The sequence below is a fragment of the Gopherus flavomarginatus genome, chromosome 8, assembly GCF_025201925.1.
Source record: "Gopherus flavomarginatus isolate rGopFla2 chromosome 8, rGopFla2.mat.asm, whole genome shotgun sequence".
Taxonomy (NCBI): Eukaryota; Metazoa; Chordata; order Testudines; family Testudinidae; genus Gopherus; species Gopherus flavomarginatus.
Genome location: NC_066624.1, coordinates 536,508 through 564,417, shown reverse-complemented (window position 1 = coordinate 564,417; position 27,910 = coordinate 536,508). Strand labels below are relative to the sequence as shown.

General features: G+C 53.9%; 1 protein-coding gene and 1 pseudogene across 5 annotated transcripts in view; one reads left to right on the top strand and one right to left on the bottom strand.

Annotated features, from left to right (window-relative positions):
• The first annotated feature begins 13,820 nt into the window (after nt 1-13,820).
• Nucleotides 13,821-17,530, top strand: LOC127056740 (gap junction alpha-3 protein-like; annotated as a pseudogene).
• A 97-nt stretch (nt 17,531-17,627) lies between these two features.
• ZMYM3 (zinc finger MYM-type containing 3) overlaps nt 17,628-27,910 on the bottom strand; it is a 57,042-nt gene continuing 46,759 nt past the window's right edge. For 4 of the 5 annotated variants that reach the window (XM_050964890.1, XM_050964893.1, XM_050964892.1 and 1 more), the window contains 4 exons: nt 23,315-23,429; nt 21,784-22,038; nt 21,591-21,708; nt 17,628-19,213 (listed from right to left, as the gene is read on the bottom strand). In XM_050964890.1, the coding sequence (XP_050820847.1) occupies nt 19,015-19,213; nt 21,591-21,708; nt 21,784-22,038; nt 23,315-23,429 (687 nt within the window). In that variant the 3' untranslated portion in view covers nt 17,628-19,014. The remainder of the gene's footprint in view (nt 19,214-21,590; nt 21,709-21,783; nt 22,039-23,314; nt 23,430-27,910) is intronic. The other variant, XM_050964894.1, reaches the window with a different exon arrangement.

Sequence of the window (27,910 nt, the reverse complement as noted above, 5' to 3'; positions counted from 1 at the left end):
TATGTTTCATCAAGGAGTATCAGATGTGAAACAGCATGAAGGTATTTAAGAAGCCAACTCAAAGAGTTCCTCCTACACAAGCATTCAGGTCTTGAGCAGTCCAGGGAAACCACACACATTACAATAAAACTTAAACTTGTTCTTCATAATAATTTTTAAAACAATACTAGCTGCCTAGTTAATTTAAAAAAACAGCAAAAAACATCCACCTCCCTTTTCATTTCTTATAAGGATTTTTGAATTTTAAATCTCCACAGTGTGATAGATATACTTGCTTTAGGGTGACCAGACAGCAAATGTGAAAAATCAGGGGGAGGGGCTGGGGGGGAATAGGAGCCTATATAAGAAAAAGACATCAAAATCGGGACTGTCCCTATAAAATTGGGACATCTGGTCACCCTAGCTTGCTTTGATCTGCTTAGCTTCTGGAAATCCAGGGGCTCTGGGCCGCTGGCCCCAGGCTGCCCGGGGTACCTAGGGACAGCTCTGTCCGCCATTAGGGAATTTTTTCCTGAGAACCCCCTGTAACATTTTGCAAACCCCAGTTTGGGAACCACTGTTCGAGGGAATGGTAGGAGGGAGAACAGCACAATAAAGACAATGGATTTCAAGAAGGCAACTTTAGCAAATGCAGGGAGTTGGTAGGTAAGATCCCAGGGAAGCAAGTCTAAGGGGAAAAACAATTGAAGACCATTGGCAGTTTTTCAGAGACATTATTAAGGGCACAAGAGCAAACTATCTCACTGCATAGGAAAGACAGGAAGCGTGGCAAGAGAACACCCTGGATTAACCAGATCTTCAATGATCTAAAAATCTAAAGAGTCATACAAAAAGTGGAAACTCGGTCAAATTACAAAGGATGAATATAAACAAATAACACAAGTCTGTGGGGGCAAAATTAGAAAGGCCAAGGTGCCAAACGAGATCAATCTAGCTAGAGACATAAAGGGTAACAAGAAAACATTCTGCAAATACATTAGAAGCAAGAGGAAGACCAAGGACAGGGTAGGCCCATTATTTAACAAGGGGAAAAACAAAAACAGAAAATGTGGAAATGGCAGAGGTGCTTAATGACTTCTTTGTTTCGGTTTTCTCCAAGAAGGTTGGTGGCAATAGGACGCGTAACGTAGTGAATGTCAGTGAAAATGAGGTAGGACTAGAGGCAAAAATAGGAAAAGAACAAGTTAAAAATTACTTAGACAAATTAGATGTCTTCAAGTCACCAAGGCCTGATGAAATGCATCCTAGAATACTCAAGGAGCTGACTGAGGAGATATCTGAGCCATTAGCAATGATCTTTGAAAAGTCATGGACGACGGGAGAGATTCCAGATGACTGGAAAAGGGCAAATCTAGTGCCCATCTATAAAAAGGGAAATAAGGACAACCTGGGGAATTACAGACCAGTCAGCTTAACTTCTGTACCCGGAAGGATAATGGAGCAAATAATTAAGCAATCAGTTTGCAAACATGTAGAAGAAAATAAGGTGATAAGTAACTGTCAGCATGAATTTGTCAAGAACAAATCGTATTAAGCCAACCTGGTAGCTTTCTTTGACAGGGTAACAAGCCTTGTGGATGGGGGGAAGTGGTAGATGTGGTATAGCTTGCCTTTAATAAAGTTTTTAATACCGTCTCCCATGACTGTCTCATAAACAAAGGAGGGAAATGGAACCTAGGCTTTCAGTAACTGCTACCAGTAGCACATTCCTGTGGAGAGCAGTTTAACACACTCCGCCTGCTGCAGTTTTCACAGTTACACCAGCCCCACCCAGCAGCTGCAGTCGGCCCACAGGAGCCCCTAGGCAGAGGGGGGGAAGTGCCTGAGGCCCCAGCAATGGCAGGGAAATGAGTCAGTGACACAGACCCAGAGAAACCTCCTCCGAGGCTGCAGAGGAAGGCAAACAACCCAAGGTCCCTGCCAGCCTGACCTGGGGGAAATTCCTTCTTACTCGAGATGCGAGGAGCCTAGGTAACAAGATGGAAGAACTGGAGCTACTGGTGCAGGAAGTGAAAAAGACGGTTACTCACCTTTGTAACTGTTGTTCTTCGAGATGTGTTGCTCACATCCATTCCAGTTAGGTGTGCGCGCCGCGCGTGCACGCTCGTTGGAAACTTTTAACCCTAGCAACTCCAGTGGGCCAGCAGGTCGCCCCCTAGAGTGGCGCCGCCATGGCGCTCGATATATACCCCTGCCGGCCCGCCCGCTCCTCAGTTCCTTCTTGCCGGCTACTCCGACAGTGGGGAAGGAGGGCGGGTGTGGAATGGATGTGAGCAACACATCTCGAAGAACAACAGTTACAAGGTGAGTAACCGTCTTTTCTTCTTCGAGTGATTGCTCACATCCATTCCAGTTAGGTGAATCCCAAGCCATACCTAGGCGGTGGGGTCGGAGTGAGAAGTCGCGGCATGGAGCACTGCAGATCCGAAGGCCGCGTCCTCTCTTGACTGCTGGACCAGGGCGTAGTGGGAAGCAAAGGTGTGGACCGATGACCAGGTCGCTGCCCGACAGATTTCCTGGATGGGCACACGGGCGAGGAAAGCCAGCGACGACGCCTGCGCCCTGGTAGAATGCGCAGTCACACGGCCCGTAGGAACATGGGCCAGCTCATAGCAGGTCCTGATACAGGAAGTTACCCATGAGGATAACCTCTGCGAAGAAATGGGAAGCCCCTTCATGTGGTCCGCTACTGCCACGAAAAGCTGGGGGGATTTGCGGAACGGTTTGGTCCTCTCCACATAGAATGCGAGAGCCCTACGGACATCAAGCGAGTGGAGCTGTTGCTCCCTGCCTGAAGAGTGAGGTTTCGGGAAAAAAACCGGGAGGAATATCTCTTGGTTGACGTGGAAGGCTGAGACCACCTTGGGGAGAAAGGCAGGGTGTGGCCTCAGCTGCACCTTATCTTTATGGAAGACTGTATACGGGGGGTCTACCGTGAGAGCCCGGAGTTCCGACACCCGTCTAGCTGAGGTAATAGCTACTAGAAAGGCAGTCTTCCAAGAGAGATAGAGTAGGGAGCAAGTAGCTAACGGCTCGAAGAGGGGCTCCATGAGCCGAGACAACACCAGGTTAAGATCCCAGGTCGGGGCAGGGAGTCAGACGTTAGGGTACAGACGTTCCAGCCCCTTCAGGAATCTAGTCACCGTCGGGTGAGAAAAAACGGAGCGGCCATCCCCACCCGGGTGAAAGGTGGAGATAGCCGCCAGGTGGACCCGCAGGGACGATATCGCCAGGCCCTGTTGTTTGAGGGACCAAATATAGTCTAAAATATTGGCCACCGAAACTTCCATCGGGCGGAGACCTTTCTCCACGCACCAACAGGAGAAACGCTTCCACTTGGCCGAGTATGTCGCTCTAGTGGAAGGCTTCCTGCTGCCCAAGAGTACCTCCCGTACCGGGGTGGAGCAGCGCAACTCAGAACTGGTCAGCCACGCAGGAGCCACGCTGCTAGGTGCAGCGACTGGAGGTCCGGGTGACAGAGAGTTCCGTGTTCCTGGGTGATCAGGTCCGGGTGAAGGGGCAGGGGAACTGGGTCGGCTATGGCCAGGTCCAGCAACATGGGGTACCAATGTTGCCTGGGCCACGCCGGGGCTACCATGATCACGCGAGCCCTGTCCCTGCGCACCTTCAGAAGGACCCTGTGGACCAGCGGGAACGAGGGGAATGCGTAGAACAAGTGGGTCGTCCACGGAATAAGGAAGGCATCCGCTATAGACCCGGGTTCCCGGCCCTGAAAAGAGCAGAACGCCTGGCATTTCCTGTTCCCCTCGGATGCGAAGAGGTCCACACGGGGACAACCCCACCTCTGGAAGATCGAGAGGGCGACGTCCGGGCGAAGGGACCACTCGTGTGAGAGGAAGGATCTGCTCAGGCGGTCCGCCAGCGTGTTCCGTACTCCGGGGAGGAAGGAAGCCGTGAGGTGAATGGAGTGGGCTACACAAAAGTCCCAGAGTCGCATCGCCTCGTGACATAGGGGAGAGGATCTGGTACCGCCCTGCTTGTTGATATAGTACATGGTCGTCGTGTTGTCGGTAAACACCGCGACACAACGACCCCGAAGCTGGTGACAGAACGTTTGACAAGCAAGGCGGACCGCTCTCAACTCCCGCATGTTGATGTGCAGCTTCACCTCCTGCGGGGACCACAGGCCCTGTGTTCTCAGGGATCCCAGGTGGGCCCCCCAGCCGAGATCTGAGGCATCCGTCGTTAGGGACACCGAGGGCTGGGGTGGGTGGAATGGGAGCCCCGCACACACTACGGACTGGTCTAGCCACCAGCTGAGAGAATCCAACACCCCCTGGGGGATTGTGATCAGCATGTCTAGTGGTTGCCTTGCCGGCCGGTAATGTGCGATGAGCCACGACTGGAGGGGCCTCATGCGGAGCCGAGCGTAACCGGTCACAAATGTGCATGCTGCCATGTGGCCTAACAGGGTTAGACATGTCCGTATTGATGTTAAGGGGGCTGCCCGCAATCGCAGAACGATCGCCGACAACGCCTGGAACCTTGGCAACGGCAGAAGGGCCCTGGCCACGGTGGAGTCCAGGACGGCCCCAATGAACTCCACCCTCTGCGCGGGGAGCAGGGTGGACTTGTCCACGTTGATCATGAGGCCCAAGGTAGCAAACAGGCCGGTGATCCTGCGGACGTGGCTGCAAACCTGTAGCTCCGACGTGCCCCGAATTAACCAATCATCTAGGTAAGGGAACACGTGGATACGACTGCGCCGAAGATGTGCCACAACGACGGCCATGCATTTTGTGAATACCCTCGGAGCCGTAGAAAGGCCAAATGGGAGGACTGCAAATTGGTAGTGAAGGCGGCCCACCACGAATCGAAGGAAACGTCTGTGGTGTGGCCATATGGCAATGTGAAAATAAGCGTCCTGCATGTCGAGGGCGGCATACCAGTCTCCCGGATCCAGGGATGGGATAATGGTCCCCAGGGATACCATGCGGAACTTCAACTTCACTAGGTACTTGTTGAGCTCTCGCAGGTCGAGGATAGGCCTGAGGCCTCCCTTGGCCTTGGGGATCAGAAAGTAGCGGGAATAAAACCAGTTGCCTTTCTCGTTTTCCGGAACCGCCTCTATAGCTCCTTTGTTGAGGAGCGTCTGTACCTCCTGCCGAAGGAATTGCTCGTGAGAGGGGTCCCTGAAGAGGGACGAGGAAGGGGGGCGGGAGGGAGGAAATGATACAAACTGCAGGCGGTATCCCGTCTGCACCGTGCGTAAGACCCAGCGGTCCGATGTTATTTGGGTCCACGCCGGGAGGAAAAACGAAAGGCGGTTGGAAAACGGGGGGGAAGGATCCGTGGGGGAAACTGTTATTGCGCCCTCGGGCGCACCTTCAAAACGAAGGCTTGGGCCCAGGCGGGGGCTTGGAGGAGCTTTGATTCTGCCCCCCTTGGTTCCCCGACTGTCTACGCCTTCCATTCCTGCCGCGGCGCCTATTAAGGTCCTGCCGCTGGCGGAACTGGGGGTATGGCCTACGCTGCTGTTGCTGCTGCGGCCGGAAGGGCCTGCGCTGCGTTCCCGGTGTGTGCATCCCGAGTGAGCGCATAATGACCTGATTGTCTTTAAGACTTTTCAGTCTGGGGTCTGTCTTTTCTGAAAACAGGCCCTGGCCTTCGAACGGGAGGTCCTGGATGGTGTATTGGAGCTCCAGTGGAAGGCCAGAAACCTGAAGCCAGGAGATGCGGCGCATCGTTACCCCCGAGGCGAGGGTACGGGCAGCCGAGTCTGCAGCGTCCAAAGAGGCCTGTAACGAGGTTCGTGCAACCTTCTTGCCCTCGTCAAGAATCGCCGCGAATTCTTGACGAGCCTCTTGTGGCAGCAGCTCTTTGAACTTGTCCGCTGCCACCCATGAGTTAAACGCACAGCGGCTAAGAAGGGCTTGCTGATTTGAAACCCTGAGCTGAAGGGCCCCAGCCGAATAGACCTTGCGGCCGAGGAGGTCCATACGCCTGGCCTCCTTGGATTTGGGGGCTGGGGCTTCCTGTCCGTGGCGCTCCCTCTCGTTCACCGACTGCACCACCAGGGAACACGGTGTCGGGTGAACGTGGAGGTACTCATAGCCCTTGGAGGGGGCCATGTACTTCCTTTCGACGCCCCTCGCCGTAGGGGGGATGGAGGCCGGTGACTGCCAGATTGTATTGGCGTTGGCCTGGATCGTCCTAATGAAGGGTAGGGCGACCCTGGTGGGAGCATCGGATGAGAAGATGCTGACGACGGGGTCCTCGATCTCAGAGACCTCCTCGGCTTGCAGGCTCAGATTCTGTGCTACTCGCCTAAGGAGGTCTTGGTGTGCCCTGAGATCTAGCGGAGGAGGGCTATTGGGGGAAGTGCCAGCCACCGCTTCGTCGGGAGAGGAGGATGAGGAGACCCCTGGCAAGAAAGTGTCCAGTGGGGGGTCCACCTCAGCCCTCGCCTCTGTCTCAGGAGCAAGACCAGGGTCTTGCTGCTTCGATCCTTCCTCTCCATCAGGGGAGGGAGGGGGGCGAGACAACGACGCCTCTGGCACCCTGTGCTCCGCCGTTGCAGGCCTAGCAGGAAGCTGTTGGGGGCCCTGGGCTTGATGGTACGCCCAGGGTGTCCAAAACCCCCACTGCTGCGGACCCTGGTCCTGTTGCGGAGGGTCCTGGAATAATGCCGCTTGTCTGTCGGTGCCCAGCGCATATACGCTGTGCGCTTGTGATGACACCGACGGCTGTCTGGAAGGCCATGGCGGGGCCGACCGCGGCTGATAAGAGTCTCCGCAGTCCGGCACCGAAGATCTTCTCGGTGCCGGGGATCGGTACCGGGAGTCATACCGGCGCCGGGATCGGGACCGAGTTCTGTCTCGGTGCCGGGATCTGGACCGGTACCGGCCACTGCTTCGGTGCCGGGATCGGGACCGGGACCGGGACCTGCCACCGACGCAGTGCCGGGAGGTCGACCGGGACCGGGACCTGCCACCAGCTCGGTGCCGGGAGGTCGACCGGTGCACTGAATGACGGCGAGACTGGCTCCTAGAGTCACGGTGCCGGTATCGGCGGCTGGAGTCAGACCGTGACCGTCTGGAGGTCGATCGGTGCCGCGAGTGCGACCGGTGCCGCCGAGGGGAGCGGTGCCGGGACTGCGAGCGGCGGCGGGACCTCGAGCGACCGTGGCGTCGGGACCTCGATCGCGAGCGTGAGTCCCGAGACGGCGCCGTCATCATGGGCTTGCCCTTAGATGCTACCCGCACCGGAGGTACCGGGGGTGGCGGCTGAGTTGACTCAGTCAGGGCAATGAGGTCCCGTGCCGAGGCGAAGGTCTCTGGAGTGGATGGGACCAATAGCTCAACCCCAGATCTTATGGGGGAGCTCGGCGGTACCGGACTCGACGGACCCACCGGGCCCGGAGTCGACGGTGCCGGTAGCGCCGCGGCAGATGTCGATGCCGGGCGCTCCATTCGAGTCTGCCTGGCTGGAGTTGCAGACTTTGATGGTCTTGTTTCTGCACCCGGTGCCGGGGAAGGTCGGTGCCGGGGAGTCTTTCCGGTGCCGGTGCGATCCGGTGCCGGCGTAGAGATCACGGCCTGCGAAGCTGCTGGGTCAAGTGCCGCTTCCATTAGGAGAGTCCTGAGTCTCTGGTCTCTCTCCTTCTTTGTTCTGGGCTTAAAAGCCTTGCAAATGCAGCACTTGTCCGACCTGTGCGATTCCCCCAGGCACTTTAGACACACGTCGTGAGGGTCGCTGGTTGGCATAGGCTTTTTACAGGCCGCACATTGCTTAAAGCCCGGCGAACCAGGCATGAGCCCGGTGCCGGGAAGGGCTACAGCCCAGACCGGCTAACAACTATGTACAAAATTATTTACACTACAAACTAATTAACTAACTATACTTAACCACTAACTAACAACGGTAGTAACAACGGTAGTAACAAGGAGAGCTAGGGACGTGGAGGACAGCAATGCCGCGCTCCACAGTTCCAACGACCGACACGGCGGTAAGAAGGAACTGAGGAGCGGGTGGGCCGGCAGGGGTATATATCGAGCGCCATGGCGGCGCCACTCTAGGGGGCGACCTGCCAGCCCACTGGAGTTGCTAGGGTAAAAAGTTTCCGACGAGCGTGCACGCACGGCGCGCACACCTAACTGGAATGGATGTGAGCAATCACTCGAAGAAGAACCGGATATTATAGGGATAACACAAACCTGGTGGAATAGTACTCATGACTGGAGTACAGGTATTGAAGGCTATGTGCTGTTTAGAAAAGACAGGAAGAAAGGCAAAGGTGGTGGAGTAGCCTTGTACATCAATGATGAGATTAACTGTAATGAAATAAGAAGCGATGGAATGGATAAGACAGAGTCTGTCTGGGCAAAAATCACACTGGGTAAAAAAGCAACTAGAGCTTCCCCTGAGATAGTGCTTGGGGTTTGCTATAGACCACCGGGATCTGATTTGGATATGGATAGAGACCTCTTTAATGTCTTTAATGAAGTAAACACAAAGGGGAAATGTGTGATTATGGGAGACTTCAACTTCCCGGATATAGACTGGAGGACGAGTGCTTGCAAGAATAATAGGGGTCAGATTTTTCTGGATGTGATAGCGGATGGATTTCTTCATCAAGTAGTTGAAGTACCTACGAGAGGGGATGCCATTTTAGATTTGGTTTTGGTGAGCAGTGAGGACCTCGTTGAAGAAATGGTGGTAGGGGATAACCTTGGTTCGAGTGATCATGAGCTGATTCAGTTCAAACTAGATGGAAGGATAAACAAATGTAGATCTCGGATTAGGGTTTTCGATTTCTCGAGGGCTAATTTTAAAGAGTTAAGGAAATTAGTTAGGAAAGTGGATTGGACGGAGGAACTTGTGGATTTAAATGCGGAGGAGGCCTGGAATTACTTTAAGTCGCAGCTGCGGAAATTGTCGGAAGCCTGCACCCCAAGAAAGGGGAAAAAAACCATGGGCAGGAGTTGTAGGCCAAGCTGGATGAGCAAGCAACTCAGAGAGGGGATTAGGAGAAAGCAGAAAGCTTACAGGGAGTAGAAGAAAGGCAGGATTAGCAAGGGAAGCTACCTTGGTGAGGTCAGAACATATAGGGATAAAGTGAGGAAGGCTAAAATCCGCATTGAACTGGACCTTGCAAAGGGAATCAAAACCAATAGTAAAAGGTTCTACAGCCACATAAATAAGAAGAAAACAAAGAAAGAAGAAGTGGGGCCGCTATACACTGAGGATGGAATGGAGATTAAGGACAACCTAGGCATGGCCCAATATCTAAATAAGTACTTTGCCTCAGTTTTTAATAAGACTAGTGAGGAGTTTAGCAATGATGGAGGGATGATAAACAGGAATGTGGATATGGAGGTGGATATTACCGCAACTGAGGTAGAGGCCAAACTTGAACAGCTTGATGGGACAAAATCGGAGGGCCCGGACAATCTCCATCCAAGGATATTAAAGGAACTGGCGCGTGAAATTGCGAGCCCGTTAGCGAGAATTTTGAAGCAATCGATAAACTCGGGGGTTGTGCCGTACGACTGGAGGATTGCTAACGTAGTCCCTATTTTTAAGAAAGGGAATAAAAGTGATCCGGGTAACTATAGGCCTGTTAGCTTGACGTCTGTAGTATGTAAGGTCTTGGAAAAAATTTTAAGGGAGAAAGTAGTCAAGGACATAGAGGTCAATGGTAATTGGGACGAATTGCAACATGGATTTACTAAAGGTAGATCGTGCCAAACCAATCTGATCTCCTTCTTTGAGAAGGTGACGATTACTTAGATAAAGGAAATGCGGTAGATCTAATTTACCTCGATTTCAGTAAGGCGTTTGACACGGTTCCGCATGGGGAACTGTTAGTTAAATTGGAAAAGATGGGGATGAATATGAAAGTTGTAAGGTGGATAAGGAACTGGTTAAAGGGGAGACTCCAGCGGGTCGTATTGAAGGGTGAACTGTCAGGCTGGAAGGAGGTTACTAGTGGAGTCCCTCAAGGATCGGTTTTGGGACCGATCTTATTTAACCTTTTTATTACTGACCTTGGCACAAAGAGTGGGAATGTGCTAATAAAGTTTGCGGATGACACAAAGTTGGGGGGTATTGCTAACACGGAGAAGGACAGGGATACTATTCAGGAAGATCTGGACCACCTTGTAAACTGGAGTAAGAGTAATAGGATGAAATACAATAGTGAAAAGTGCAAGGTCATGCACTTAGGGATTAATAATAAGAATTTTAGATATACGTTGGGGACGCATCAGTTGGAAGCGACAGAGGAGGAGAAGGACCTTGGGGTATTGGTGGATAGCAGGATGACTATGAGCCGCCAATGTGATACCGCTGTTAAAAAAGCAAATGCGATTTTAGGGTGCATTAGGCGAGGTATTTCCAGCAAGGATAAGGAGGTGTTAGTACCGTTATATTAGGCACTGGTGAGACCCCATCGGGAATATTGTGTGCAGTTCTGGTGTCCCATGTTCAAGAAGGATGAATTCAAACTGGAACAGGTCCAGAGACGGGCTACTAGGATGATCCGAGGAATGGAAAACCTGCCTTATGAAAGGAGACTCAAAGAGCTTGGCTTGTTTAGCCTGGCCAAAAGAAGGCTGCGGGGGGATATGCTTGCTCTATATAAATATATCAGGGGGGTTAATGTTAGGGAGGGAGAGGAATTATTTAAGTTTAGTTCTAATGTAGGCACGAGGACGAATGGGTACAAACTGGATATTAGGAAGTTTAGACTTGAAATTAGACGAAGGTTTCTAACCATTAGGGGAGTGAAGTTTTGGAACAGCCTTCCGAGGGAAGTAGTGGGGGCAAAAGACTTATCTGGCTTCAAGACTAAGCTTGATAAGTATATGGAGGGGATGTTATGATAGGATAGTTTAATTTGGGCAACTGATCTTGGATTATCACCAGATAAGTCTGCTCAATGGTCTGCGGGGAGATGTTGGATGGGATGGCAACTGAGTTACTGCAGAGAATTCCTTCTTGGGTGCTGGCTGGTGAGTCTTGCCCACATGCTCAGGGTTTAGCTGATCACCATATTTGGGGTCGGGAAGGAATTTTCCTCCAGGGCGGATTGGCAGGGGCCCTGGAGGTTTTTCGCCTTCCTCTGCAGCGTGGGGCATGGGTCGCTTGCTGGTGGGTTCTCTGCAGTTTGAGGTCTTCAAACCAGTTTTGAGGATTTCAATAACTCAGTCCTGGATTAGGGGTTGTATAAAAGTGGATGGGTAGGGTTCTGTGGCCTGCCTTGTGCAGGAGGTCAGACAAGATGATCATATTGGTCCCTTCTGACCTATGAGTCTATGAGTCTATAGTTAAGTCCAAAGCAGATTGCAAAGAGTTACCAAGGGATCTCACAAAACTGGTTGACTGGGCAACAAAATGGCAGATGCAATTCAATGTTGATAAGTGCAAAGTGATGTAGAGTGAAAAACATAACCCTAACTATCCATATAAAATGATAGGGTCTAAATTTGATGTTATTACTCATGAAAGAGATCTTGGAGTCATTGTGGATAGTGCTCTGAAAACATCCACTCAATGCGCATCAGCAGTCAAAAAAGTGAACAGAATGTTAGGAACCATTGGAAAGGGATAGCTAATAAGAAAGTAAAAATCATTTTGCCATTATATAAATCCATGGTACACCCACATCTGGTCGCCCCCTCTAAAAAAATATATATATTAAAATTAGAAAAGGTGCACAGAAGAGCAACAAAAATGATTAGGGGTATGGAACAGCTTCCATATGAGGAGAGATTAAAAAGCCTGGGACTGTCTCTCAGAAAAGAGACGACTAAGGGTCCAGTTGATAGATGTCTATAAAATCATGACTGATGTGGAGAAAGCAAATGAGGAAGTGTTATTTACCCCTTATAGCACAAGAACCAGGGGGCACCCAATGAAATTACTAGACAGCAGGCTTAAAACTACACAAGGAAGTATTTCTTCAGACAATACACAGTCAATGTAGGAACTTGTTGCCAGGGGATGTTGAGCAGACCAAAACTGTAACTGGTTCACAAGAGAAATGAGAGACGTTCCTGGAGGACAGGTCCATCAATGGCTATTAGCCAGTGGTCAGGGACCTGCTCCGCCCTGGGTCAGAACAGTCACTGCAGGTGTCGTCCCTGGCGCCTGGACTTGGTGTCGCTGCTGCTGGAGGTGCAACGTGTGGGCATGTAGCCAGGCTGTGCCCTGGGACAAGCAGAGGGGGCCATCCCACAGCTGGCCCAGGACAGGGTTTGTGCTGGGGACAAGTTCGGTGTTTCATAGATCTCACTGGGCAGGCTGAGCCTTGGAACCCCATCCACCCAGTCCCCTGCCTCTGAGCTTCTACAAACTGGGGGGGAGAGGGGCAGTTAACTCCACCTCTACACTATAAATATTAACAAGGGAGCATGGCTACACTGCGTGCCCTGCCCCCACTGCAGCGAGGGCTTTGCAAGCTTCCACCCCTCCTTGTGCAGGATCTCAGAGGGCCCTGGTCCGCTGAGCTTTGTCGTGCAGCTACAGCACAGGGCTCTGACCGGAATGCACCCCAGCTGGCCAGGTGAGCGGGGATGCGCCAGGGGCTGCACTGGCTGCCCCTACACGCTGGGGCATGCTCCTCCCAAATTCAGGCAGTGTCTTCCATCCTTGGGCACCGGGCAGCCACATGGAGGAGCCCAAGGCACCATGTGAGGACGGCGTCAGAGCCAGGGCATTTGCAGAGGCCCCCAGGCCTAGCAGCACATGGGGCAGGTTGGTCAGGAAAACGACCCTTCAATGGCATTGAGACGTCCAGAGCCAGTGAATTGCTTTAGAAACATGCTCAAGCCAAAAATAAAGAGGTAAAAAGATATCCCAGTGGTTGTTTCCACTGTCAGTCATGGTGACAGTCACGAAGCGCCTGCTCCAAGATGCTGGGCAGACAGACAGACTCGCATGCCTGCCCCTTGCCAGAGACCAGCCGGACACCTCTGCCCCTGGAAGAGGTGCTGGGACACGTCCTGCTGCGGCTGTGGGGATCTACTACCCAAGAGACACAGGGCAGCTGAGTTGCCTCCACAGCCACAGGATCTGCAAACGGTGAGGGGGTTTCTTTGCCTGGCCTGTGGTCTCATGGCAGCTGCCAAATGCACTAGGCACTGGTGTCTACTCCAATGCGCACAGATGGGCCCCGACCCTGCCCTCCATTGGTCTGTGTGACGAACTGGGAATGTGCTTAATGTTTTCTCTGAGTACTGTATTGGGGCCTCAGTGTCCCCATGGCAGTTCTTAAGTATCTGGCAGAGCAAAGGGCCAGTGCACCTAAATGCCTGACACTCTGTCTCCTAGCAACTGATGGCCTGGGCCCCTCCTCTGCAAAGGTGCCAGCTGAAGGTGTTGGAGACAAAGGGATCAGGTGACCTCCTGGCCCGGGGAAAGGGGCTGAGGAGAGAGGAAGGGCTGTTAGTCTGGAGCTGGCTGAGGGCAGACGTGGGGGTCTGGCTCACTGACCCCCAGAATGGACCCAGCCGAGGGGTCCGGTTCGCTGTACCTACAAGCTCTGTTTTAGACCCTGTTCCTGTCATCGAATAAACCTCTGTTTTACTGGCTGGCTGAGAGTCACGTCTGACTGCAAAGTGGGGGTGCAGGACCCGGTGGCTTCCCCAGGACCCCGCTGAGGGGGGCTCACTGTGGGAAGCGCACGGAGGGGCAGAGGATGCTGAATGCTCCAAGGAGAGACCCAGGAGGTGAAGCCGTGTGAGCTTCTTGCCCTGAACAAGTCTGCTCCAAGGGAGAGGAGGCTCCCCAAAGTCCTGCCTGGCTTGGTGGGGAGCAGTTCCAGAGCATCGCCCGGTGACTCCGTGACAGTCTGTGGGAGAAACCCCGGCCCTTCGCCCCAGCCTCGCCCTCGTGTGGCCCTGGCCGCATGGAAGCAGCTTTGGGCTGGACGTCTGCCTCAGCTGCCTGTGGTGCAGGACAAACTCCCGGTGCAGCCTTTTGCAAGCACCAGGTAAAGGGCTTGAGCAAAATGGCTTTGCCTTGAACTCTAGCCTTGGAGCTTTCAACATGAGTTAACCCCTAGAAGAAGAAGCGCAGTGCAGGCTCCCCCATACTGCCCAGCCACCTGCTCAGCTGTTCTGTTCAGGAGGCCACTGATTTCCAGCTGCCCTGAGAAGTGGCTGCAGAGCTAGGAACAGAGCTGAGCCATGCTGAACCTGGGGCCACCTCAGAGCCAGTCTCCAGCAGTGAAAGGGCTACAGCCCAGTGCTGTCAGTGCAGCCAGTCCCCAGCAATCAGTGCTCTTAAAGTGAGATACTGGGGCCAAACGGGTTAATCCTGGAGGGATTTTGCAGCTACAGGCAGCTGATGGGCTCAGGTAGCCTCAGGTTAACCCACTCTCTGCCCTGGCTTTGCTCTCAAGTCAGGCACATGGCTTTTACAAACACATCCCTGTCAGCAAACGACAAGCACGGCTGTGAGCTGTATCTGGCTATCAGGCATTGCTGTTCTGGGACCCCAGGGAGGAAGCTCCAGATGCAGGAGTGTGCAGTGGGAACCAGGGAGGGCTCTGCGTAGGGATGTGCCCAGTGCAGGGTGCCCCCATGACAGCTTCTCACAGGTCTGGAGCAGTGCAGGGTGCCGGAGTCTCTGGGATGCCGACATCTAGGTGTGTTCCTCTCTTTTAGGATGAGCCGGTATTTGCACTCATGGGTGACTGGAACCTGCTAGGGAGGATTCTGGAGAGTGCTCAGGAGCACTCCATGGTGGTGGGGAAGGTCTGGCTCACTGTCCTGTTCATTTTCCGTATCCTTGTCTTGGGGGCAGCTGCTGAGAAAGTCTCGGGGGATGAAGAGTCGGGCTTCTCCTGCGACACCAAGTAGCCAGGCTGCCAGAACGTCTGTTATGACGAAACCTTCCCCATCTCCCACATCCGCTTCTGGGTGCTGCAGATTATCTTCGTCTCCACCCCCAGCCTCGTCTACCTGGGCCACATCCTGCATCTGGTGCGCATGGCAGAGAAGGAGCAGCAGTGAGAGGAGATTTGGGGGGCCCAGCAGGAACCCCTGGTGCAGCATAAACCTTCCATCAAAGATGTTGGTGGCAAAATCCACCAGCGGGGGGCCATTCTGAGGATGTATATTTGCAACATTGTCTTTAAGATGCTCTTTGAGGTGAGCTTCATTTTGGGCCAGTAAGCACTGCATGGGTTCGAACTAAAGCCCTTCTACACGTGCAAACGCTGCCCTGCCCCAACGTGGTCAACTGTTACATAGCCCGGCCCACCAAGACCATCTTTATCCTCTTCATGACGGGGGTGGCCTGCCTGTCTCTGCTCCTCAACCTGATAGAAATGTACCACCTGAGCTTCACCAAGTGCAGGCAGAGGCTGGCAGCCGACCACCGTCGGGCACCCAACCCCAAGGCCAGCTCCAACGCTCCCAGAGAAACAAGCGACCACCACATTCCTCACTGTCCTGCACCCTACAGCCTTCCCCATGCCGCTGACCCCAGCCTTCCATTGCAGCCTTACTCCAGCCAAGCTGCTCCCTCAGCAGGCAGGGACAGCCATGCAGCACGGAGCAGCTGCGAGACAGGCAACCAGGGCCTGGTCATGGAAGAACCGTTGCAGCAGGGCAGCAGGTCCAGTAAGTCCAGCACTAAGCTGAGACCCAGTGACTTGGCTGTTTAATGAGGCGGCGCAGCCCTGCGCTGGCCCAGGGCTGACAGGCAAGGGAAGGGGGCTCTTGTACCAGACAAGCACCGTTACCACGAGGCTGCATCATGGGGAGCACAGCTCAGCTCAGGAGCCTGTTGTGTTTCCATGGATGCCGTGTTGTCCCCACCATGGAAATACTGGGCCCATAATACAGACACGTGTCCAGGAGTTTGAGGCCTGGGCCAGACATGCACAACTCAAGCCCTCTCACCTCGGTGGCTCTGCAGCAGCCTTGTGGCTGTCAGGGGCAGGAGGCAGGGCATGGGCCGGGAGCCAACGGGGGTAAATGCTCTATACTTGATAGGACACAGGCAGGGCCTGTAGCTTTTCCTTCCCCATGTGACACTGGTGTTCCCCCTTTTCTGGGTGGAGAGCTGCCTCCGCCCTCCCCCCAGCCTGACCTCCGCTCCTGGGTAGTAACAGAGCTTAGGAAGGCCCCAGCAGACTAAGAGTAGGTGGCTGCTCAGGGCCAAGAGACCTTCCAGGCCCGAGCAAGGAGAATGGGAGTGGACATAGCCTTTGCCACGCACCTGGGTCCCAGCTGGATGTTCTTTGCAGGCTGCTGCTGTAACAGCCTGTCAGGGAAGATGGTGCTGCTCCGAGCAGGAAGGCCTAGGCCCCACTGCCGCTGCATCCTAGCCACATGACTCCCTCCCCAGCCCCATGCCCCAGCTGGGGAGACTCTCAAGCCATCAATGTGTGTGGGAAAGCAAAGACTGCAGCTGTGATGTTCAGGTGATGTTGAGGCTTCAGCAGCAGCTACAGCTGTTGGGCTCCTGGCAAGGCTGCACTGCACCCTGTATTTGGGCATCCTTTGCTGTGATGTGACTGAATTCTCTCTCTTGTGAAAAGTGGAACAAGATGACATGAGTTCTGTAAAGGGTAGGCACATTGTCCCACAGCCAAGGCACAGGAGAGGGGAATTCAGTCCTAAGCTGCCTCTCTCTCTGTCCCTGCCCAGGGTATCTGCGTGCAGGGCCACAGTGCAGGGGCAGGAAGGGAACTTCCTGCGGGACAGTCTTTGTGCTCTCCCTGAGAAGGATCCAGGCCCTTGCTCTGCACTGAATGGGAGAGGCCCCTCCCTGCAGCCATCAGGATTCCTGGGCTTTGCTGTGGAGACAAGGAGAGAAGGATCCAGGCTTGGGCTACATTACAAGGAAGTGACCTCTGGATTGCAGTTCTGTTTCATCCTCTGGTCACTTGCCTTAGGCTTGGGACGGGCACGTGGGCAGGGAGATCATTGCAGGTTTTACCATGATTGCCTTAGTGACACAGGGAAGGGACCACCACTGCAGCTGGAACCAAGGCTAGCCGCGGAAGCTTCTTCCAAGGCCGACAGCAGCTGGAGAGATGGCGCCTGCAGGCCCCACCATTCATTTCAGCCCCCCAGCACTTGATCAAGTTCATCTCATTGCAGGGGGGCTCCGTGAACCTGGACCTAGGGCTGCTTGGCTGTCTCCTGTCCACACTCTCCTCTGGTCCCACGCAGGACTGGTCAGTTTGAAGAAGGCGGTGTTGCACACAGGGTGCCCCTCACGCCCTCAAGGGCACAGCCTGGCCACTCCCTGCTTAGCTCATAGGAGATGGAGGCAGGAAGGCCATCCCTCCATCCCCCCCCCAGTGCAGGCCAGGGCTGCTCCCACCACGGTTAATAGATTCTAATGCCAGAAGTGACAGGCCACCATGGCCACAGAGGTTTAGGCCCTAGCTCAGGCAGAGCTAGCATGTCGACCCATGCTGGGAATTACAGCTCCCAGCTGCTGGGTAGGGTGCCCTGGCAGGTGATCCTACACCTGTCACGGACCCTGGAATGGATGGCGGGGGCAAGGAGGCAGGGATCAAGCATAACTCCCTGATGACTGAGCCCTGGAGACAGGCAAGGCCGCAGCAGCCCTAGCCTCCTCCCTGGAGCAGAGGCAGCCCCTGTTATGCCCTTCAGTGGATTAAGGACAGCAGCTGCCGGCAGGTTTTTGTGTCTTTATTTGAAATGAACGGTTTCTAGAGACACAAGGTTAGCCTAATGCCCCGTTAGCACTACAACAAGACCGGTGACTGGCTCACTCTTGATATGGAGACAGAGGGCCCCGGGCCAGGTCCCAGAACAATATATACAGACTCAACAGACAGTGCTGAGTCCCATTGACAGCTGATAAAAAAATCAAAACACCAAGGGGAGGGAGCCAGAAGGGAACAGCAAAGCTGGGGCAGGGGCTGGGTGAGCGGAGACCCAGGCAGGCTCCACTCCCCTGTTGGCCTGCGGCCCCCCTCCACTGCTTGCAAGTTCTGGCCTGGCGCGGCCCAGCAGGATTCTCAGTCTAATGCTGGCTTGGAGGAGACAGGCCCAGCAGCAATGAGTCCAGGCACAGAGGCTACCTCCTCCATCTGATAGTGTCAGGCTAGCAACGGGGGCACCGTCCATTTTGCTGCAGCTTGGGGGGCAGGGAGGAAGGGAGGGACCCATGCTCGTCAGCTCTGGCAGCGAGGATGCCCCTGGGCTCCCATGCCCGATGCAGAATTCAGACCTTCAATGGTCCCCAGTGGCTGTTGTGAGTGCACAAAGCAGAGTGAAGCCACAGCTAATGCAGAGCTGGGGAAGGGAGATCCCAGGAGCGCCCTGGGCAATGAGCTCTGCGCTGCTGAGGAGGAGAATGAGATGAGGAGCCAGAGACAGCACAACCAGGCCCCTCTGGGAACGCAGCCCCCTCCAGCCCACAAGAGTCAGCGTCTGGAAATGGTCCTGCTACCCGGGCTGGCACAGCTCCTCCCAGGGCCCTGCGTGCTGAGCATGGCTTATTTCCCCACTCCTGCTGCTTGGGCATGGAGCTGACTGTAGGTTCAGGGCCTCCTGTGCGGGCTGCTGGGCCCAGCCTGTCCCCATGGCCCCACAGCCTGGCGTTCATGTTACACCAGGCAGACGGAGACTGAGAACAGCCTTGGGGAGAGGGGACAGGCAGGGCTCATCAGGCCAGTGCCCTCTGGGGCTCCTGGCTGGGAGAGGGACTGGCTCCCTATCTCCACCCCGGGAAGACAGGTGGGGGAAGTGGGACACTGCCCCAGTCAGGCAGAGCACAGGTAGGGCCTGGGTGCCAGGGGGCTGGTGGGGGAGGGGGACGGCATGTTACTAGCATCAGGCAGGGATGTTCAGAGTCCTACACGTACTGAGCTGGACTGCGCTACCACATCTGCAGGTCTGGGAGCGGCATTACACCCTCATGCCATGCCATGCCACATTCACATGCCGCAACCCTGGCCAGATAGGAGGAGTAGGGGAGACGCCTTCCCAGGCCAGAGCAGACCCAGCCCAGTGGGCTCTGGGTGCTGCCTGCCCATGCTCCAGCCTTGGCCTGCGCTCAGTCCATGTCCTCCTCTAGGCCGCTGCCCCGGCTGTGCTCCTCGTAGATCTCCCGGACGGCCAGGATGCGATTCAGCATGCTCTCCAGCATGCTCCTGTCCATGGGGATGACCGAGTACCAGAGAGGTGACTCTGCAATGCACGACCGCTCTGGCTGCAGGTAGAAGACGTCGTTCCGGTTCCGCAGGCTCTCTGGACTGTGGCAAGAGAGGGGCAGAGTGAACCTCAACCTAGAGGCCAGAAAGCCCTGGCCTCCTCAGCCACCCTGAGCCCATAGGGTCCTTCCCTCTTGACCTGGAACCCGGCAAGTCCCCCAGGGGCCCAGCGAGCCCCGGTGCCCCCCCATTCACCCAGAAGACAGAGAGTCCTAGAGCCCACTGGTCTGAGGGTCTGTAAAGGAGGCACTAGTACTTAGGGCACTGCTCGCCCTCCTGCAGGGAAGGACCCATGAGCTGGGCTTGGAGCTCCTCTCCCAAGGTGACCTGGGACCGTGCTCATAGCAGGCAGGAGTGGGGGTCCCGAAGCACCACAGCCACCTCCTCCTGCCAATCCGAGGGGAGAGAGGGACAGCGCCCACTGAGACAAGTTACTCAGCCCCGGGGCTGTGATCACAGCACTCTGGGACTTGGGGATGTGAGAAACCAACCCCTGGAGACGCGCTCTTCAGGCCTCCTGCTTCACTGGCAGGACCCTGGCAGTCAGTGCTCTACACAGCTCTTTGCAAAGGCAGCATATGTCAGGGGCAGCCTCGGGCTGCTCCGCAATGTCCTTCCAGCCAGGCGAGGGACCAGACTGGGCACACAGGGCTGCAGGAGAACAGGGTGTCAAGTATCAGAGGGGTAGCCGTTTTAGTCTGGATCTGTAAAAGCAGCAAAGAATCCTGTGGCACCTTATAGACTAACAGAGGTTTTGGAGCATGAGCTTTCGTAGGTGAATACCTACTTTGTCAGATGCATGTAGTGGAAATTTCCAGGGGCAGGTATGTATATGCAAGCAAGCTAGAGATAATGAGGTTAGTTCAAATCAGGGAGGATGAGGCCCTGTTCTAGCAGCTGAGGTGTGAAAACCAAGAGAGGAGAAACTGGTTTTGTAGTTGGCAAGCCATTCACAGTCTTTGTTTAATCCTGAGCTGATGGTGTCAAATTTGCACATGAACTAAAGCTCAGCAGTTTCTCTTTGAAGTCTGGTCCTGAAGTTTTTTTGCTGCAGGATGGCCACCTTAAGGTCTGCTATAGTGTGGCCAGGGAAGTTGAAGTGTTCTCCTACAGGTTTCTGTATACTGCCATTCCTAATATCTGATTTGTGTCCGTTTATCCTTTTCCGTAGAGACTGTCCAGTTTGGCCGATGTATATAGCAGAGGGGCATTGCTGGCATATGATGGCGTATATTACATTGGTGGATGTGCAGGTGAATGAACCGGTGATGGTGTGACTGATCTGGTTAGGTCCTGTGATGGTGTCGCTGGTGTAGATATGTGAGCAGAGTTGGCATCGAGGCTTGTTGCATGAATTGGTTCCTGAGCTAGAGTTACTACGGTGCGGTGTGCAGTTACTGGTGAGAATATGTTTCAGGTTGGCAGGTTGTCTGTGGGCGAGGACTGGCCTGCCAACCAAGGCCTGTGAAAGTGTGGGATCATTGTCCAGGATGGGTTGTAGATCCCTGATGATGGGTTGGAGGGGTTTTAGCTGGGGACTGTATGTGATGGCCAGTGGAGGAGTCCTGTTGGTTTCTTTCTTGGGTTTGTCTTGCAGTAGGAGGCTTCTGGGTACACGTCTGGCTCTGTTGATCTGTTTCCTTATTTCCTTGTGCGGGTATTGTAGTTTTGAGAATGCTTGGTGGAGATTTTGTAGGTGTTGGTCTCTGTCTGAGGGGTTAGAGCAGATGCGGTTGTACCTCAGTGCTTGGCTATAGACAATGGATCGTGTGATGTGCCTGGGATGGAAGCTGGAGGCATGAAGGTAGGCATAGCGGTTGGTAGGTTTTCGGTATAGGGTGGTATTAATGTGACCATCACTTATTTGCACCGTGGTGTCTAGGAAGTGGACCTCCTGTGTAGATTGGTCCAGGCTGAGGATGATGGTGGAGTGGAAGCTGTTGAAATTGTGGTGGAATTTTTCCAGAGACTCCTTTCCATGGGTCCAGATGATGAAGATGTCAAGGTGGCCATCCTGCAGCAAAAAAACTTCAGGACCAGACTTCAAAGAGAAACTGCTGAACTTCAGTTCATCTGCAAATTTGACACCATCAGCTCAGGATTAAACAAAGACTGTGAATGGCTTGCCAACTACAGAACCAGTTTCTCCTCCCTTGGTTTTCATATCTCAGCTGCTAGAACAGGGCCTCATCCTCCCTGATTGAACTACCTCATTATCTCTAGCTTGCCTGCATATATATATACCTGCCCCTGGAAATTTCCACTACATGCATCTGACGAAGTGGGTATTCACCCACGAAAGCACATGCTCCAAAACCTCTGTTAGTCCATAAGGTGCCACAGCATTCTTTGCTGCTTTTAGGAGAACAGGGAACGCCCCAGCAGATGGGCTGTGGCTCCCTCTCCCTGGGAGACTCACCATTTGGAGAGATAGAATTCATAGAACTTGACTGGGCACCGGAGTGGGTTCATCCTGTTCTCCCGCTGCTCCAGGATCGGCAGCTCCTCCTCTCGCTTCCGCTTCCCAGAACTGCTGTCTGCAGAGAGAGACCAAGTCAGAGCGGTGCACATGCAGAGCAGGGGCGGGGAGACAGACACGCGCAGGCCCCTACCTCGCCCTTTTTTCTGCCGGACGGGGGCGTAGTAGCGGATGCTCACCACCTTGGTGGTGCCCCGGGCTGTAGTGCACTTGCGGGACTGGCGTACCACATTGGTGAAGGAGAGCTGCATGTGCTCCTCCGCAGTCTGCAGGCCGAAGAACTTGGTGTTGAAGAACATGAGGGTGTTGAGGAGGACAAAGGGGGAGTACACCCCCAGCTGCTTACACTCCCAGAGATGCTCCTCCTCCACACGAGAGAAGATCGTGTCTGCAAGCACACAGTGGAAGAAGCTGGGTCACACGCATCTGGCATGCTGCAGGTTCCCTGGCAAGGTCTGGCCTGGCAGGGAGACTGGAGGGGATGTGGCTGCCACCACCGGCCCACCTTCAGCCATGTGTGCCAGGGGAACATCAGCCAGGGCACTGGAGTCCTCCCCTGGATCTCTCTCCCTGCCTTGGGCAGAGGGAGCTTGGCTCAGTGGCAGGACAACACCTTGCCCTGTGAAGTGCCCAGGTCCAGATGGAATAGCCAGAGGAGTGATGCTTGCAGCGCTGGCTGACACCAGGCTGGGAGCTGTCCCACTGTACCCTCCCCAGCCATGACCCAACCTAGGTTAATCCACCACAGCAAAACTGGTGCAAGCCAGCTGCAGACCAAACCAAGGGCCCCCCGCCTCGGTACTGAGTGTCTCACACAGCTGCATGTGCTAATACAGTCAGAAGGAAAGAAAGAGTAGCAGGCAGGACAGGATCAGGCAACTCCCATGCAAAACCAAGGCAAACTGCTCCAGCCCAAGAGCCTCCCCTAGCAGGCAAGAGGCTGGGTCAGTTAGCTCGACTGCTATCAGGGTACATGGAGACAAGGGCACCCAGCATGGGGCCCAAATGGGGGCGCCCTCTGGCTGCCGAGCACTAGGGAAAGCACGGCCCTTATGTAGGTGTCTAACCGGGGGCCGAGCGCCCTGGAATAGCTCTGTTACTGCTTGGATTATGCCAGGAAGCCAGGGAGGTCACAACCCCCCTGGCCTGGGAGTTGGGAAGCAGACAAAGATTCATAAGCCCCCTGGTCTGACACAGTGCTCCCCAAAGGCTGGGGCAGGGCCTTCCCCTGCTATAGAAAGCAGCAGCCTGGTCCAAAGGGGCTGGATGGAGAGTCCCCTGTTGTATCTGGACAGAGAATATGGTTTCCACGGGCAACCGCTAGCCTGGACTCAACCCTCAGTCAGCCTGAGATGCTGAATCCCAACTGCTGACAATCCCTGGCCCAGCTCTGGTATGGTGTCCTGGGGGGAGGTTACATGAGGCTCCAAGATGCAGCAAGGGCAGTGGCCTTCCCCCTCCAGGAAGAACAGTAGGCAGGCCTGGCTCTGTGTCCTCAGGAGAATTCAAGGATCCACTTGCCTCCCATGGCAAACTTCCCCAGGAAGCATCCGGGAGGCATGAGGGAGGGCAAAGTTGGCCCCTGCTTGGCCAACTCCAGCCAGGCCTGAGAGCTTGACCTTAGTGGCTGCTAATAAAGGAGCACGCGGCCCTGGGACACGTACTGTTTGGTAAGAGTGTGGGCTGCCAGCCACTCAGGGACTTGTTCAGCTCCTGCACGAAGGTCAGGTAGTAAAGGTCAGTGAAGATATTCACCATCCGGTTGTTCTCCAGCAGGTACTAGAAGGGAGAGAACACATGGTCAGTGAAGGGAGAAACCAGTGTTGGGCACAGGATGAAATTGTACTGTACTGGAAGTGTGATGCAGACATGTATTTCACTTGGTGCGTGCCCTGGAGAATTTTGCCTAGCATTACCCATAGAAGGCAGCACTCGTGCCTCATGCTCAAAACTCCTGCCGCGGCTATCTAAGGTGGCCGCGCCCTACCCCGCCTCAGTTCCTTCGCACTGAACACCCAGAGACTGGACTCTGATGCAGAGGGGATGGAGGGTGGCTTGTAGAATACATGTCTGCATCACATCTTGAAAAGCCAGTTACAGGAAGGAACCATTTCTTCTTCTTCTTCTTCGAGTACATGCAGCTGTGTATTCCACTTAGTGGGCTCCCAAGCGGTAACACCCCCCCCTGCACACCCCAGGGAGGCAGGGCTTGGAGTCTACGTACACAAGGCTCACAGGACCATCTACCAAAACTTGCATCTGCCCTGGAAGATATGGTAATGGCATAATGGTTTTTAAAGGTACGTATCAACAACCACGGAGCAGCTCTGCCAACATCCAACACAGATGTCACTGAGGAACGCTGTTGATGTTGCTTGTACTCTCATGGAATGCACTCGCACCCACTGAGGAGGCATAGCCAAAGCCAAAGGGAGGGAGAGGAATTATTTAAGTTTAGTACTAATGTAGCCACGAGGACGAATGGGTATAAACTGGATATTAGGAAGTTTAGACTTGAAATTAGACGAAGGTTTCTGACCATTAGGGGAGTGAAGTTCTGGAATAGCCTTCCGAGGGAAGTAGTAGGGGCAAAAGACTTTCCTGGCTTTAAGACAAAGCTTGATAAGTATATGGAGGGGATGTTATGATAGGATCGTCAATTTGGGCAATTGATCTTGAATTACCACCAGACAGGTCTGCTCAATGGTCTGCGGGGAGATGTTGCATGCGATGGGTACTGAGTTGCTGCGGAGAACTCCTTCTTGGGTGCTGGCTGGTGACTCTTGCCCACATGCTCAGGGTTTAGCTGATCGCCATATTTGGGGTCGGGAAGGAATTTTCCTCCAGGGCGGATTGGCAGGTGCCCTGGAGGTTTTTCGCCTTCCCCTGCAGCGTGGGGCACGGGTCGCTTGCTGGTGGTGTCTCTGCAGCTTGAGGTCTTCAAACCATTTTTGAGGATTTCAATAACTCGGTCCTGGGATAGGGGTTGTATAAAATTGGATGGGTGGGGTTCTGTGGCCTGCCTTGTGCAGGAGGTCAGACTAGATGATCAGATTGGTCCCTTCTGACCTATGAGTCTATGAGTCTATGAGTCTATTTCATATGCAGTCTTGAGACAGGACATTATCCATTTAGAAATCATCTGTGACGAGAGCACCTGACCCTTAATGTGATCTGCATATGACACAAACAGGTGAGGCGAGGCACAAAACGGTTTAGTTGTGTCCAGACAGAAGGCTAGACATCGTCTGACATCTAATGGATGAAGAGGCTGCTCCTCCAGAAGTGAATGCAGGTTCGGGAAGAACACAGGAAAATATCCTGCCTGGTTCAAATAAAACTGAGAAATCACTTCAGACAAAAATGCTGGGTGTGATTGTAAAGTCACTTTGTCCATGGAGAACTGCATATAAGGAGGCTCTGCCATCAGAGCCTGCCACTCACAGACTCTGTGTGTGGATATCATCACTACCAGGAACTCAGTCTCCTGACACAAAAGCAGAAAGGAACAAGATGCCAGGGGGTTGAATGGAGGTCCCATCAAAGCTGCTAGGACCGCATTACGGTCCCAAGAAGAACTGGCTCTCAGACCAGCGCATGGAGACAAAGAAGCCCTTATAAGAATTTTGCCCCCATGGCACAGAGAAGACTAATGTTCCCTGAATGGGTGGGATGAAATGCTGATATTGCTGCGAGACGCACTCTCAGTGAGCTAAGCACAAGACCCAATGACTGATGGTGCAGCAAGTACTCCAAGATGTCCTAGAATGGGCTGCGAAATTCAGCCATCACACTGAAAACCATTCAACTTCACCGAATACGCCATTCTGGTAGAGGGCCTTCTACTGTTGAACAGGACTTGTTGAAGAGTGGCTGAACACCGCACTTTCTCCTGGTTCAGCCACGCCATGGCATGCAGGGAGCTAATCCTGAGAAGCAAGGTGCAGCCATGATTCTGAGTGAGTAGGCTGGGATAGAGAGGAAGGGGTCTGACAGTATGAGAAGGCCAGAGAACCAGCACTGCCTCGGTCATGCTGGGACCATGAGAATGAGTTTGGCCTGATCCACCTTCAGCTTGAGGATGACCTGTGAGAGGATTGGGATCAGGTAAAAGAGACTGTCAGCTAAGGTGGAAAGTGTTGGACAGGGAGCCTGGACTGAGGCCCCCTCTAGAACAGAGCAGATGGCATTAGCACAGGTCGATCGCCAGAATGCCCCAAGCTGCAAAGATAAACCAGAGGACACATGTCTTCAGGAACCACTCATGACTCAGGGAAAAATTCCTGCTGAGGTGGTCTGCGAGATGATTCCACACCCTGGGCAAGTGGTCATCTATAAGAGTGATCCTCTCCTGAGTGGAAAACTGCTACTGCCTGATTGCCTCTTGGCAGAATACCCTGGAGTATGCTCTCCCTTGCCTGTTCACATAATACAACATGGTGGTATTGTTAGTATGCGAACCACTGAGCCCTGATACAGTCCCGAAAAGTGTGACGGGTATCGTAGATGGCCTGAAGCTCCAGCACATTGATATGCAGTGAGGCCCCTGTTCCCACTACAGACTTTGAACTTTCAGCAACCCCAGATGCGCTCCCCAGACCATCAGGGAAGCATCTGTGACAACAGACCTGAGTTGTAAGGGCCAGACGAAGGGAATGCCCTGACAAACATTCTCTGGAAGTGTCCACCACTGCAAGGAATCCAGGACCAGTGGAGGGAGACGGACCAATCTGTCCAAAGAGTGAAGAGTTGGATAGTAAACTGTCCTGAGAAACATTTAAAGGGGGGAAAGATGCAACCTCACAAACTGTACCAACTGCATGGAAGTGGACATGTGGCTAGAAAGTGGACATGTGGCCCAAGAGCCTCAATGCACCACCCAGCTGTCATGGAGGGCTGAGACTGCAGACTGCGGTAATGCTGGCAAATTGCCTGTAAATGGCCAGTTGACAAAAATGCTCCCGTACTTGCAGAGTCTATTAGGGCCCCAAGGAACTCAATTTTCCGAGTGGGAACCAAAGTTGACTTCCCCATGTTTAGAATGAGACCCAGATGGTCAAAAATGCACAGTGTAGTGCTGACGTGAAAAAGGACTTCCTCTCTGGACCTGCCCCTCAGTAACCAGTCATCCAGGTCTGGGAAGATGTGGATTCCTTTCTTCCTGAGGTGCCATGCAGTCACCATGACCATGCATTTAGTAAAAACCCGAGGGTCAGAAGAGAGGCCAAAGGGAAGCACCATATCTGGAAAATGGCGCTTTGCTATGACAAGTTGCTGCACGGAAATCAGCATCCTGAAGGTCCACAGCAGCAAACCAGTCATTCTGAGACACCATGCGGAGAACAGCTGATAGAGTGACCATTCAGAACCTCATGTACCTGATATATTTGTTGAGGCAGTGAAGGTCAAGAATGGGTTTTACCTCTCCTCCTCTTGGATTTGGGCACCAGAAAGTACTGGGAATAGTGTCCCGGACTCAGTCGTTCCAGCAGCCAGTAGAGAGAGAACCTGCATGAGGAGCAGTATCCTGTGAGAGGGGTCCCTGGAGAGGGAGGGTGGTAAGAGGGATGGAGAGGAACTGGATGGTATAGCCTGATCTGATGATCCTTAGGACCCACATGTTGGTGATCAACCTGCAAGCACTGAGAAAGTGAAGCAGCCTGTCCCCAAATGGAGGGGATGGAGAGAAGGAAGCAATGACATGAACACTGCTCCAGACCAAGGAGTCAAAATGGGTGCTTGGGTGGCACTGGGGGAAAGCGTGTTGACTGGCCAAACCCCAGACCCGAATGCCTCCTCCTCTGGGACCTCTGCACCTTTCTGGGATAGTCCCACTGTTTCTGGGGAGGGAAAGGCTGCCCAAATGTTCGCTGCAGATACTGCTGCTCCTGATGACCACTCTAGTGGCATCTCTGCACTGCTGGCATATACACCCCCAAAGACCACAGGGAAGCCGGAGAGTCCTTGATGGAGTGCAGAATCTTGGCTGTCTTGTTCAAGAAAAGCACTCGGCCATTGAAGGGCAAATTCTCTATGGCAGGGTGTCATGGAGTCCCCGGGCGATGCTCTGGAACAGCTCCCCACAAAGCCAGGCAGGACTTTGGAAAGCCTCCTCTCCCTTGGAGCAGACTTGTTCAGGGCAAGAAGCTCACACGGCTTCACCTCCTGGGTCTCTCCTTGGAGCATTCAGGATCCTCTGCCCCTCCGTGCGCTTCCCACAGCGAGCTCACCCAGGTGGGGTCCTGCCACAGGGTCCTGCA